Source organism: Neoarius graeffei, chromosome 12, assembly GCF_027579695.1.
Source record: "Neoarius graeffei isolate fNeoGra1 chromosome 12, fNeoGra1.pri, whole genome shotgun sequence".
Lineage (NCBI taxonomy): Eukaryota > Metazoa > Chordata > Actinopteri > Siluriformes > Ariidae > Neoarius > Neoarius graeffei.
The window spans coordinates 3,917,492-3,932,426 of NC_083580.1; the positions used below are offsets into that span (position 1 = coordinate 3,917,492).

Below are 14,935 nucleotides of genomic sequence, written 5' to 3' on the forward strand. Positions count from 1 at the left end.
CAAGAAAGAAAGAAAGAAAGAAGGCAAGAAAGAAAGAAAGAAAGAAAGAAAGAAAGAAAGAAAGAAAGAAAAAGGGCAAGCAAGCAAGAAAGAAAAAGGGCAAGCAAGAAAGAAAGAAAGAAAGAAAGAAAGAAAGAAAAGAAAAAGGGCAAGCAAGAAAGAAAGAAAGAAAGAAAAAGGGCAAGCAAGAAAGAAAGAAAAAGGGCAAGCAAGAAAGAAAGAAAAAGGGCAAGCAAGAAAGAAAGAAAAAGGGCAAGCAAGAAAGAAAGAAAGAAAGAAAGAAAGAAAGAAAGAAAAAGGGCAAGCAAGCAAGAAAGAAAGAAAGAGGGCAAGAAAGAAAAAAAGAAAGAAAAAGGGCAAGCAAGAAAGAAAGAAAGAAAGAAAGAAAGAAAGAAAGAAAGAAAGAAAGAGGGCAAGCAAGAAAGAAAGAAAAAGGGCAAGCAAGAAAGAAAGAAAGAAAGAAAGAAAAAGGGCAAGCAAGAAAGAAAGAAAGAAAGAAAGAAAGAAAGAAAGAAAGAAAAAGGGCAAGCAAGAAAGAAAGAAAGAAAGAAAGAAAGAAAGAAAAAAAGAAAGAAGGCAAGAAAGAAAGAAAGAAAGAAAGAAAGAAAGAAAGAAAGAAAGAAGGCAAGAAAGAAGGCAAGAAAAAGGGCAAGAAAAAGGGCAAGAAAGAAAGAAGGCAAGAAAGAAAGAAGGCAAGAAAGAAAGAAAAAGAAAGAAGGCAAGAAAGAAAGAAGGCAAGAAAGAGGCAAGAAAGAGGCAAGAAAGAAAGAAAGAAGGCAAGAAAGAGGCAAGAAAGAAAGAAAGAAAGAAAGAAAGAAAGAAAGAAAGAAAGAAAGAAGGCAAGAAAGAAGGCAAGAAAAAGGGCAAGAAAAAGGGCAAGAAAGAAAGAAGGCAAGAAAGAAAGAAAAAGAAGGCAAGAAAGAAAGAAGGCAAGAAAGAGGCAAGAAAGAAAGAAAGAAAGAAAGAAAGAAAGAAAGAAAGAAAGAAGGCAAGAAAGAGGCAAGAAAGAAAGAAAGAAAGAAAGAAAGAAAGAAAGAAAGAAAGAAGGCAAGAAAAAGGGCAAGCAAGAAAGAAAGAAAGAAAGAAAGAAAGAAAGAAAGAAAGAAAGAAAGAAAGGGCAAGAAAGAAAGAAAGAAAAAAAGAAAGAAGGCAAGAAAGAAAGAAAGAAAGAAAGAAAGAAAGAAAGAAAGAAAGAAAGAAAGAAGGCAAGAAAGAAGGCAAGAAAGAAGGCAAGAAAAAGGGCAAGAAAAAGGGCAAGAAAGAAAGAAGGCAAGAAAGAAAGAAGGCAAGAAAGAGGCAAGAAAGAGGCAAGAAAGAAAGAAAGAAAGAAAGAAGGCAAGAAAGAGGCAAGAAAGAAAGAAAGAAAGAAAGAAAGAAAGAAGGCAAGAAAAAGGGCAAGAAAAAGGGCAAGAAAGAAAGAAGGCAAGAAAGAAAGAAAAAGAAAGAAGGCAAGAAAGAAAGAAGGCAAGAAAGAGGCAAGAAAGAAAGAAAGAAAGAAAGAAAGAAAGAAAGAAAGAAAGAAGGCAAGAAAGAGGCAAGAAAGAAAGAAAGAAAGAAAGAAAGAAAGAAAGAAAGAAAGAAAGAAAGAAGGCAAGAAAAAGGGCAAGAAAGAAAGAAAGAAGGCAAGAAAGAAAGAAAAAGAAAGAAGGCAAGAAAGAAAGAAAAAGAAAGAAGGCAAGAAAGAAAGAAAAAGAAAGAAGGCAAGAAAGAAAGAAAGAAAGAAAGAAAGAAAGAAAGAAAGAAAGAAAGAAAGAAAGAGGGCAAGCAAGCAAGAAAGAAAAAGGGCAAGCAAGAAAGAAAGAAAGAAAGAAAGAAAGAAAGAAAAAGGGCAAGCAAGAAAGAAAGAAAGAAAGAAAGAAAGAGGGCAAGCAAGCAAGAAAGAAAGAAAGAAAGAAAGAAAGCAAGCAAGAAAGAAAGAAAAAGAAAGAAAGAAAGAAAGAAAGAAAGAGGGCAAGCAAGAAAGAAAGAAAAAGGGCAAGCAAGAAAGAAAGAAAGAAAGAAAAAGGGCAAGAAAGAAAGAAAGAAAGAAAGAAAGAAAGAAAGAAAGAAAGAGGGCAAGCAAGAAAGAAAGAAAAAGGGCAAGCAAGAAAGAAAGAAAGAAAGAAAGAGGGCAAGCAAGAAAGAAAGAAAAAGGGCAAGCAAGAAAGAAAGAAAGAAAGAAAAAGGGCAAGCAAGAAAGAAAGAAAGAAAGAAAGAAAGAAAGAAAGAAAGAAAGAAAGAAAAAGGGCAAGCAAGAAAGAAAGAAAGAAAGAAAGAAAGAAAGAAAGAAAAAGGGCAAGCAAGAAAGAAAGAAAGAAAGAAAGAAAGAAAGAGGGCAAGAAAGAGGGCAAGAAAGAAGGCAAGAAAGAAGGCAAGAAAGAGGGCAAGCAAGCAAGAAAGAAAGAAAGAAAGAAAGAAAGAAAGAAAGAGGGCAAGAAAGAAAGAAAGAAAGAAAGAAAGAAAGAAAAAGGGCAAGCAAGAAAGAAAGAAAGAAAGAAAAAGGGCAAGCAAGAAAGAAAGAAAGAAAGAAAGAAAGAAAGAAAGAAAGAAAGAAAGAAAGAAAAAGGGCAAGAAAGAAAGAAAGAAAGAAAGAAAGAAAGAAAGAAAGAAAGAAAGAAAAAGGGCAAGCAAGAAAGAAAGAAAGAAAGAAAGAAAGAAAGATGGCAAGCAAGCAAGAAAGAAAAAGGGCAAGCAAGAAAGAAAGAAAAAGAAAGAGGGCAAGAAAGAGGGCAAGAAAGAAAGAAAGAAAAAGGGCAAGCAAGCAAGAAAGAAAGAGGGCAAGCAAGCAAGAAAGAAAGGGCAAGCAAGAAAGAAAGAAAGAGGGCAAGCAAGAAAGAAAGAAAAAGAAAGAGGGCAAGAAAGAAAGAAAGAAAAAGAAAGAAAAAGGGCAAGAAAGAAAGAAAGAAAAAGAAAGAAAAAGAAAAAAGGGCAAGAAAGAAAGAAAAAGAAAGAAAGAAAAAGAAAAAAGGGCAAGTAAGAAAGAAAGAAAAAGAAAGAAAAAGGGCAAGTAAGAAAGAAAAAGAAAGAAAGAAAGAAAGAAAGAAAGAAAGAAAAAGGGCAAGCAAGAAAGAAAGAAAAAGAAAGAGGGCAAGAAAGAAAGAAAGAAAGAAAGAAAAATGGCAAGCAAGAAAGAAAGAAAAAGAAAGAGGGCAAGAAAGAAAGAAAGAAAGAAAGAAAGAAAGAAAGAAAGAAAGAAAGAAAGAAAGAAAGAGGGCAAGAAAGAAAGAAAAAGAAAGAAAAGGGCAAGTAAGAAAGAAAGAAAAAGAAAAAAGAAAGAAAAAGGGCAAGTAAGAAAGAAAGAAAAAGAAAGAAAGAAAGAAAGAAAGAAAGAAAGAAAGAAAGAAAGAAAGAAAGAAAGAAAGAAAAAGGGCAAGTAAGAAAGAAAGAAAAAGAAAAAGGGCAAGAAAGAAAGAAAGAAAGAAAGAAAGAAAGAAAGAAAGAAAGATGGCAAGCAAGAAAGAAAAGGGCAAGCAAGAAAGAAAGAAAAAGAAAGAGGGCAAGAAAGAGGGCAAGAAAGAAAGAAAGAAGGCAAGAAAGAAAGAAGGCAAGAAAGAAAGAAAGAAAGAAAGAAAGAAAAAGGGCAAGCAAGAAAGAAAGAAAGAAAGAAAGAAAGAGGGCAAGCAAGCAAGAAAGAAAGAAAGAAAGAGGGCAAGCAAGAAAGAAAGAAAGAAAGAAAGAAAGAAAGAAAGACAGCAAGCAAGAAAGAAAGAAAAAGAAAGAAAGAGGGCAAGAAAGAAAGAAAAAGAAAGAAAAAGGGCAAGTAAGAAAGAAAGAAAAAGAAAGAAAGAAAGAAAGAAAGAAAGAAAGAAAGAAAGAAAGAAAGAGGGCAAGAAAGAAAGAAAGAAAAAGAAAGAAAGAAAGAAAGAAAGAAAGAAAGAAAAAGAAAGAAAGAAAGAGGGCAAGAAAGAAAGAAAGAAAAAGAAAGAAAGAGGGCAAGAAAGAAAGAAAGAAAGAAAGAAAGAAAGAGGGCAAGAAAGAAAGAAAGAAAGAAATGGCAAGCAAGAAAGAAAGAAAAAGGGCAAGCAAGAAAGAAAGAAAAAGAAAGAGGGCAAGAAAGAGGGCAAGAAAGAAAGAAAAAGGGCAAGCAAGAAAGAAAGAAAGAAAGAAAGAAAGAAAAAGAAAAAGGGCAAGCAAGAAAGAAAGAAAGAGGGCAAGCAAGCAAGAAAGAAAGGGCAAGCAAGAAAGAAAGAAAGAAAGAAAGAAAGAAAGAGGGCAAGCAAGAAAGAAAGAAAAAGAAAGAGGGCAAGAAAGAAAGAAAGAGGGCAAGAAAGAAAGAAAGAAAGAAAAAGAAAGAAAGAGTGCAAGAAAGAAAGAAAAAGAAAAAAAGGGCAAGTAAGAAAGAAAGAAAAAGAAAGAAAAAGGGCAAGTAAGAAAGAAAGAAAGAAAGAAAGAAAGAAAGATGGCAAGCAAGCAAGAAAGAAAAAGGGCAAGCAAGAAAGAAAGAAAAAGAAAGAGGGCAAGAAAGAAAGAAAGAAAAGATGGTGAAGGGAAGAAGAAAGAGAAAGAAGAAGGAAACTCTGTGCCCCATTAGCCGGGTGGTGTTATTGGGGATCGGAGCTCCAGCCTGTTATTGGCTCTCGGCTCTCAGTGGCCCAGTTACTCTGAACACGGAGTGCACTTCAGTTCAGGACGTTCTGTCTCCATCCGAGAGAGAGAGAGAGAGAGAGAGAGAGAGAGAGAGAGAGCGCCTGTGTGTTTGTATGCCTGCGCGCACGTGTGGATGCCTGTGTGTGTGTGTGTGTGTGTGTGTGTGTGTGTGTGTCCCTGCACACGTGTGTGTGTGTGTGTGTGTGTGTGTGTGTGTGTGTGTGTGTGTGTGTGTGTCCCTGCACACGTGTGTGTGTGTGTGTGTGTGTGTGTCCCTGCACACGTGTGTGTGTGTGTGTGTGTGTGTGTGTGTGTGTGTGTGTGAGTGTGTGTGTGTGTGTGTGTGTGTGTGTGTGTGTGTGAGAGAGAGAGAGTCAAAACAAAACAGAGAAATCATTAAATACAGAGAGAACGGAACATTTCACTCGACTGAAATAAACAATTTAATTTGTGTCGGGTTTTTTTCCTCTGGACATAAAGAACATAAACACAACCTGCTGCATCACACACAGGGCTTTAAACACCAGGGGGAATTAAACACCAGGGGGAATGCTGTGGTCAGAAAATAATCAATGTGAGGTCCCACAATGATTATGTTCCAATAACCGTTTGTCCCAAAAGTGTTTTTTCCCCATTATACCACAACAATTTGTCAACAATTACAATTAATTTGTTAATGAATGACACGTCAATTTTTATCCATTTATAGTCACATATAACGATGTGGAACGGCCACAAAACAAGCGAAATCTTCCAGCTCCTGTATAACAGCAGCATCAAGTCTCAGCTTGTCGTGGAGCGCAGAAACTGGAGCCGGAGTGATAAAGCGGCACGTCGATCTCACCGGCCGATACACGCAAACTGCACATAAACAATAAGTAATAAAGAAATGGAGAAATGAAAGATGGATCCTTCAACCATGTTATGAGTGTTGTGGTCGTGTAGTTTGTCCCAAAACACACTGCAACTCCACATGCCAAAAATAACAACAATCAGCGGACCCAAGCAGACTCAAGCTCCAAGTTTTATACATTTGACACGTTCTTATCAAAACTTTAAAATATTTAGTTGTACGGTTTTCAAAACGGTCCTAAAAATATTGATCGGACTCAAACGGTGTAAACACCTCTGTCCTGAAGATGTCAGAAAACATCGACTTACAGTGTCATCTCTGACTGTTCCACGTTAAATAAACGTCTCCTTACTGCAAGAAAACATCATATCAATCACAAATGTGCTGTTTACTATAGAAACAAAAACGTATTAGAACAAATAAACTGGAAATTATACACAGACAGAAAAACTGTCAGAGCTGCTGTTAGAGAGAATCAAACTCAACACCTTCTGACCAATCAGAATGGAGAATTCAGCAGCGTGGTGACATCAGGAGGACAGATTGGACATGAGTCAGATTCTGACCGATGCTGAGTAACGATGTTACAGTGCATTAATTACAGGATACTTAAAATTAAATCAGCACGTGTGTGCGTGTGTGTTTTGCCTCGATCATCATCTCATGGTTTTATGTTCACTTCCATTAATCATCACACGCTCTTTTGTTGTGAATAAATGCAACAGATTCGGAAGTGAGGTTTGATTTAAAGCTTCTGTTCTGAAAGTAAGTGAACCTGCAGGAAGAAAAACGACGACTTTCACTGGATTTCAACCAAAAATAGGAAAGCAGGAGCTCAAACAGCTCACTGTTCCACACGACTCCACACACACTCACGGGGGAACGTGCGCATACACACTTCTCCAGGAGAAAGGCAATCCTGAGTCGTGCATGTAATCCAATCTCTCTCTCTCGCTCTCCACTTGTCCGCTCCCCTCTGTCTTTTTCAGTAATAAAGGATTAACTAATCATATGCAGGTCACGGAGAGGTCACAGACACCTGCAGCCAGCCGCAGCTTTAGCAGCCCACCCCCCCGTCTGTCCGTGTCTCTCTCACCCCCCCGTCTGTCCGTGTCTCTCTCACCCCCCCCGTCTGTCCGTGTCTCTCCCACCCCCCCCGTCTGTCCGTGTCTCTCCCACCCCCCCCGTCTGTCCGTGTCTCTCCCACCCACCCCCCGTCTGTCCGTGTCTCTCCCACCCACCCCCCGTCTGTCCGTGTCTCTCCCACCCACCCCCCGTCTGTCCGTGTCTCTCCCACCCACCCCCCGTCTGTCCGTGTCTCTCCCACCCACCCCCCGTCTGTCCGTGTCTCTCCCACCCACCCCCCGTCTGTCCGTGTCTCTCCCACCCACCCCCCGTCTGTCCGTGTCTCTCCCACCCACCCCCCGTCTGTCCGTGTCTCTCCCACCCACCCCCCGTCTGTCCGTGTCTCTCCCACCCACCCCCCGTCTGTCCGTGTCTCTCCCACCCACCCCCCGTCTGTCCGTGTCTCTCCCACCCACCCCCCGTCTGTCCGTGTCTCTCCCACCCACCCCCCGTCTGTCCGTGTCTCTCCCACCCACCCCCCGTCTGTCCGTGTCTCTCCCACCCACCCCCCGTCTGTCCGTGTCTCTCCCACCCACCCCCCGTCTGTCCGTGTCTCTCCCACCCACCCCCCGTCTGTCCGTGTCTCTCCCACCCACCCCCCGTCTGTCCGTGTCTCTCCCACCCACCCCCCGTCTGTCCGTGTCTCTCCCACCCACCCCCCGTCTGTCCGTGTCTCTCCCACCCACCCCCCGTCTGTCCGTGTCTCTCCCACCCCCCCCCGTCTGTCCGTCTCCCTCTCCCACCCCCGTCTGTCCGTCTCTCTCCCACCCACCCCCGTCTGTCCGTCTCTCTCCCACCCACCCCCGTCTGTCCGTGTCTCCCTTACCCCTCTCCTCTCTGTCTGTCTGGGACAACAGCAGTTCTAGAAGATGAAAATCTAGAAGTTCAACAATGTTTATAAATATTACAAAAAAGTATTTATTTAGCGAAAAACTAGAGATAAACAGACAAACGTGTGCTGCGTTCAACTAAAACTTGTAACACCAATGCTTTCCATCTTCAAAAAAAAAAAATCCCATTAAATTCAAAACTCCTACACAAAAAAAACACAAGTTCACCACATGACCTCATCAACGTAATCGTAAACCCCTCTGTCTTAAAGGAACAGTCCACCGTACTTCCATAATGAAATATGCTCTTATCTGAATTGAGACGAGCTGCTCCGTACCTCTCCGAGCTTTGCGCGACCTCCCAGTCAGTCAGACGCAGTCAGACGCGCTGTCACTCCTGTTAGCAATGTAGCTAGGCTCAGTATGGCCAATGGTATTTTTTGGGGCTGTAGTTAGATGCGACCAAACTCTTCCGCGTTTTTCCTGTTTACATAGGTTTATATGACCAGTGATATGAAACAAGTTCAGTTACACAAATTGAAACGTAGCGATTTTCTATGCTATGGAAAGTGCGCACTATAATGACAGGCGTACTAACACCTTCTGCGCGCTTCGGCAGCGCATTGATATCTGAGCTCCGTATCAATGCGCTGCCGAAGCGCGCAGAAGGTGTTAGTACGCCTGTCATTATAGTGCAAACTTTCCATAGCATAGAAAATCGCTACGTTTCAATTTGTGTAACTGAACTTGTTTCATATCACTGGTCATATAAACCTATGTAAACAGGAAAAACGCGGAAGAGTTTGGTCGCATCTAACTACAGCCCCAAAAAATACCATTGGCCATACTGAGCCTAGCTACATTGCTAACAGGAGTGACAGCGCGTCTGACTGCGTCTGACTGACTGGGAGGTCACGCAAAGCTCGGAGAGGTACGGAGCAGCTCGTCTCAATTCAGATAAGAGCATATTTCATTATGGAAGTACGGTGGACTGTTCCTTTAAAGACACCTACAAAACACCCACACTGGATCTTACCAACTCCATTAACATTACATTTACATAAAGCTGGGAACCCAAACTCGGGTCCAAATTACAACTAAATCCACAATTCCGAGTCCCGAGTCCCTGTTTAAATAAATATACAGCTATTTTGGTTCAGCAATAAACTTTTATTATTGGAAACAAAAGCTATATTCCTACAAAGACATATGCAGCTGTGTGGCTACATGCTTTCGACTGCGTGTCATGTGACTTGCGAAAAATGTTTCCATTTTAATTTTCTGCAGAATATTGTATTGTCTGAAAAACCACCTCATGCAAGCTTAAAAACGTTTTTGCGATATTTGAGAGGGTTTTCGTTTAGTTCGAAATTTAATGTAAACTCGCATCAACACAAAAGCGTATCCGTTTATTTCGATATGAGGTAAAATTCACGGCGAATGACAACAGCGTGAAAGATGGATCGAGGTACACGGTCAAAAGTTTTCTTGTTAAATACACTCACTGGCCATTTTAATAGGAACATGTTCTTGATTCTAAGCTCCCGGTTTCTTGGCTGCAGGACTGGAATCCAATGTGTTCTTCTGTTGCATGCTGAGATGCTTTTCTGCTTGCCCCAGTTGTAAAGAGTGATTATAGGAGTTCCTTCCTGGCAGAAAAAAAGCTCAAACCAATCTGTCCGTTTTCCTCTGACCCTCTCTTATCAACAAGGCGTTTGTTTCCACCCACAGAACTGTCGCTCATTCACTCAAAAAATGTTATTTTTGTTTTTTCTCACCATTCCGTATAAACTCTCGAGACTGTTGTGTGTGAAAACCCCAGGAGAAGATCAGCAGGTTCCGAAATACTCAAACCAAAAATACTCATCTGGCTCAAACCAACACCCATACCGCAGTGACAGAAAGAAGGTCACACTTCACTGCGAGATCACAATGTTTCCCGTTCTGATGTTTGAACACTGTGAACATCAACTGAAGTTCCTGATTTGTATCTGCGTGATTTGACGCATCGTGCTGCTGTCGAGCGATCGGCTAATTAGAGACCTGCAGAAAATAAAACCGGTGGATGTAGGGGTGTTCCCAATAAAATGGCCGGTGAGGGTGTGTGTGATCTTTGAATCACAATCGATAAAATTCCAATTTTGCGTTTATATAAGCATCTCCTTACAAGAGACTTCATCGTCCGTACACATCCGCGCCGTTACTGAAAACGCGTCAACACATTCTGACCAATCAGAAGCCAGGATTCAGCAGAGACGCAAAAGAGAACAATACGTGAATCAATCAGTAAAAACAAAAACAAATCGTTCTTGTAATATTCCAAGAATCAATTTTCTTCCTCACACTTACAGAATATTAATCAAATTATATTCCGGATTTTTCCCCTCCCTTTAGTTTTATTATTTCCATCACCACCGAGGTCCTGCTCGGCTCACGGCGCTCCAGTGAAACCTGCCTCATCATGTTCTCTCACTGCAGTCACAGCGGCTCCAGAGTGAAAGGAGAGAAAAAGGGACGCTTTGGCTGAACAGAAATAAATTCCTCCTGAACTCAGCGCAGGAGAAACGACACGGAGAGACGCTCGAGCCGATCGTGAGCCGACAGGGAGCTCGGCTCAGAGCCCGTTACTGAAATGTGCTCTCGGATAACCTGAAAATAAAATAAATAAAAAATAAACAAAAGCAAAACAAACCCGTTCTCTTTGCCCTTTATCTGCGATGTGCGATAAACCGGCGGCTGTGTGTTTTCCGTGTTGCCCAACAGCACTGCAGAACGATGGACGAGGGCCAAGTTCACCAGCTGCTCCTTCTACAGGATTATTTTACTTTATTAAACCTCCTGTAAATTCACTATAAACACGTTTGTTTTTAGTTTTTAAGAGAATGACCTGATTTTGAAACACACATTAAAGTTATGTTTATACCAAAAGATCTGTGATGACCTGGTTCACTGATCCTGGCTTTAGTTTGTTGCAAGATGTTAGCCGTTAGCATATTAGCATGATAGCTGTTAACAGAGCATGCTAAAATGCTGAGGCTGATGACAGTTAACATGTTACTCATTAGCATGTTACATGTTAACCTTAGAGTGTTAGCATGCTAACTGTTAACATAACTGTTACCATGTTAGCCATTAAAATATTAGCATGCCAGCCATTAACATATTAACCTCAGTCTGCTAACCGTTAACGTGCTAGCATGCTAACCGTTAACGTGCTAGCATGCTAAACGTTAACGTGCTAGCATGCTAACCGTTAACGTGCTAGCATGCTAACCGTTAACGTGCTAGCATGCTAACCGTTAACGTGCTAGCATGCTAACCGTTAACGTGCTAGCATGCTAACCGTTAACGTGCTAGCATGCTAACCGTTAACGTGCTAGCATGCTAACCGTTAACGTGCTAGCATGCTAACCGTTAACGTGCTAGCATGCTAACCGTTAACGTGCTAGCATGCTAACCGTTAACGTGCTAGCATGCTAACCGTTAACGTGCTAGCATGCTAAACGTTAACGTGCTAGCATGCTAAACGTTAACGTGCTAGCATGCTAACCGTTAACGTGCTAGCATGCTAACCGTTAACGTGCTAGCATGCTAACCGTTAACGTGCTAGCATGCTAACCGTTAACGTGCTAGCATGCTAACCGTTAACGTGCTAGCATGCTAACCGTTAACGTGCTAGCATGCTAACCGTTAACGTGCTAGCATGCTAACCGTTAACATGCTAGCATGCTAACCGTTAACATGCTAGCATGCTAACCGTTAGCCTGCTAGCCGTTAGCATGTTAACATGTTAATGGTTAGCATGTTACCCATTAATGTTAGCATGCTAACAGTTAACATGTTAATTGTTAACACGTTAGCATACTAGCTGTTCTACTACAGCTCAGCAAGCACACTTTGCATTTTCTCTGCGGAAATGCAGTCTAGTCTTTACGTTATTCTTGTGAGAAGTTAGCAGCCGTGTTGCTTTGATATCACACGGGGACAACGGAAGGAGGGTTTACGTTAAATTGTAAATGAAATATCATGAAAGGTTTTTACGCTCACATGAGGTGTTTTTTCCAGACGTGTTGTTTCGCATAAAAGTGAAAAGGAAACCTTTTTTTTGCAAGTCACATGACATGCAATCGAAATCACCGTCTCAGTCAATACTTATCAAGTGCTCAAGATTGATCACCATTCCACCGCTGGAATGAGCATCATGCGAGGAGAAAACCAACTAACGGAGACCATTCGCAATTGTGTTTAACAAAAAAAAAAATTATTTATTTATTTATTTATTTATTTAACAGAAATACTGCAACGGAAAACCTGCTGACTTATTTCTAGTGCAGCTGCAATTATGCTTAATAAGATTTAAAAAAAAAAATTTCTGGCTGTTTTCCAGAGACGTTTGTCGCCATGTTAATGAGAAACCAGGAGACAAACACCGGACTCAAAGTCCTACAGCTGTCCAACACCGATGTGGTGAGTTCCTGCAAAGCCTCGGCTCGGATAGTTCGTGTTCTAGGAAACGATCTACAAGTGCGATGATCTTGACGGTGGTTTTAAGCTTAAAATCTTTCAAAGACAAGCTGAGAAACCTGGCCAAGCCAAAGGACTAAAACGCCGCTGCATCACTTCTTTATATTAGAAGTGAACCGAGGCCTAATTCTGCGTTCATTCACTCAAAAGTGGGAAATTTAAACTTGGAATAACAAGCGAACGTGTCTGTATACTGACTGCTCTAAAGTGAGCATCTGTGTATATACGGTACACTAATCACTCATTTGACTGTAAAGAATCCGCTTTGTTTACAGATGATGATGCTGCTCCGAGCCGCCATGCCGACATAACATCACGCGCCGAGGACACCTTCCTGATTTTCCGAGTAGGAAAAATCCAAACGTTTCAATCGAGATCAGACTGCTTTCGATTCCGATCTCGGGTTTAGGAAGGAAAGCTGAAGATAAATTCTTGGTGTGATGATAACCCAGTCCCGTATGACGGCTCACACTCGCACCGTCACTGGATTTGTTTAAAACATTTGCATTTTAAAAGAGGATGACCTTATATGCCATATTAAAAAAATAATAATAATTTTTTTTTTTTAAACTACAGAGACAATACAAGCAGTCCAATAAAATGATTTGTTTATGGAAAGTCCAGGAATTAAACAGTCGTTAAAGCAAACCTGCCTCGTTAAATAGGGATGCTTTGATTGTGCTCTAAAAATAAGAACTAGGTGCCCTGATTTGACAAATCATGTGATGTTTATTATGGGACATGTCACACCTGGAAGTTATGTAAAGCATAAAACATGATAAGACGTGCTGATTTTAATAACGTGCTTGTTTTCTTAATCGTGTACACGTTCATTTTATAGAAAATAAAAAAAACTCCACACCATCAGATTGATCGGATCTGAGAACTCAACAGCGATGTTGGAAACGAATTTGTGATATTGTTTGCAGTGTTGTAGTCGAGTCACTGAACCTTGAATCCGAGTCTGAGCCCAGTCTCGAGTCCCCAGTGTTCAAGTCCAAGTCATTAAAGAAAATTTCGAGTCGAGTCCATTATTAATCGGAGTCCAAGAACAAGACTCCAACTGCACCATTTGACGGTGTCTGTTGCTGCCTTTATGTAAAACCGTTTACGAGAGCCCGCTTGGCGTATGCGCTGTCTGGAGCGCACCCAAGACTCTCTCTCATGCACACGCGCAACATGCTACAAAAAAATAAAAAGACAAAAAAAAATCCAAGTCCTCGTCTCTATTTTACGAGTCTGAATGCAGTTAACGCACGAGTCATCAGTGCTCAATTCCAAGTCAAGTCACAAGTCCTTAAAATTAGGGCACGAGTCGAACTAGAGTCCTGGACGCGAGTACTACAAGCCTGACTGTTTGTCAGATTTCCTCGTTCGAGCGTACCAAACAGCACCACCACCATGTTCAGAGCTGGTGCGTTAAACTTGTTTGATTAATTGGTGCTTCAAATCTGATTTGACAGACTGACTGTTGGCTGATCAATGACAGCTTTCTGAAAAGTGCATCTTCATCGCTTTTCCAACCAACCAACCAGAGCGAAATGGGAATTCCAACACCATAATAGTTGTTTAATTCCTGAAAATTGTCACCTGACCTAATTAACTCATTTTCTCCTGACATTATGGCATTTTTGGGGCGGCACAGCGGTGTAGTGGTTAGCACTATCGCCTCACAGCAAGAAAGTTCTGGGTTTGAGCCCAGCAGCCAATGGAGGCCCTTCTGTGCGGAGTTTGCATGGGTTTCCTCCGGGTGCTCCGGTTTCTCCCACAGTTCAAAAGACATGCAGTTAGGTTGACGTGGGGCGGCCTTGGGCTGAAGTGCCCTTGAGCGAGGTACCGAACCCCTGACCGCTCCCCGGGTGCTCTAGTGTGCGTTCACTGCTTCAGATGGGTTAAATGCAGAGGATGAATCTCAGTGTGCTTGAAGTGTGCATGTGACAAATAAAAGTCGTCTTCTTTTATTTGATCTCAGTTTGGAAACATGACTCAACTCAAAATAATGCATGACTGACTGGTTGGATAATAATAATAATAAAAATAATAAATTATTTTTATTAAGAATGACAACAAATATTGGTGATTAGGTTTACCGTTACAAAATATAAATAAATATGGATGTTTACTATGAAGGTCCAGAGACAACAAATTTAAAGAGGGCAGTTTATTAAAAAAAAAAAGCAGACCAAAAGACCAAATCTAAGAAATGACCAGTAGGGTATTACCAGTTAGATCTTTTTCCATTTAGAAGGGGGAAAAAAAACAGATTTAAAAATAAACACGATTTCTCTGAATCCAGCTGTTTTCCCATCACTATGCATGCACTCCTGGATTTGCCTGTCTTGTTGGATTTTAGCCTCAACACCATTTTGTGAGGATGAATCCCTTTTTTCAGGTGGCTTGTCGAAAATCATTTGCAGCCAACTTCACCTGGGACAGGATGTCACCTCTGTGTAACAGCTGGATTAATTATAAATCTGGTTAATGGGTTTAAAAGTACTCACCTAGACTGAGCAGCCATTAGTGCCAAGCCAAGAAAAAGATTATGAAATGATCAAATTTGAAGTTGCTGCTTGCCATGGAGCTCCTTGGCACTTCTCCACACAAATCCGTCTCCTCACATCGCCTCGTAATCAACCGCAAGCGACAGATTTATTCAATTATAAAAGCCCAAAGTGGGATTGATCGTCCATAGTTCACAACTTATTGTAGCACAACGGCTAGCAGCCTGATCCCTTGGACTCACTGGGCGAAACCATCCAAGTCATCCGCGCTTCCGGGAGGGGAGTGAGGACGGTGTCCAGGATCGTATCGACGGAGCTAAATGCGATTTATACCGCAAACACACCCTCACTAAACACTTATCACGAGTCATACGCTCTTAAAAACTACAGTTTGACTTTTTGTAAAGGTTCAATCTCCTGTTTTAGTGGCGTGTCATGTCGGAAAGCTCCAGATGTTCACCCCTGCCACCCGTCAGAAATGGTACGGTCGTTTGGATCCTATTATGGGCATGTTATTCTGAAAGCGCGTGCCAAAA

The 14,935-nt window shown here is 41.3% G+C and overlaps 1 protein-coding gene across 1 annotated transcript in view; it reads right to left on the reverse strand.

Annotated features, from left to right (window-relative positions):
- The window catches only part of aff1 (AF4/FMR2 family, member 1), an 84,075-nt gene extending 69,346 nt beyond the window's left edge, over positions 1–14,729 (reverse strand). Inside the window, 1 exon segment of the mRNA XM_060935370.1 lies at positions 14,400–14,729. Coding sequence (XP_060791353.1) covers positions 14,400–14,416 — 17 coding nt within the window. The 5' untranslated portion in view covers positions 14,417–14,729.
- Between the last annotated feature and the right edge of the window lie 206 nt (positions 14,730–14,935).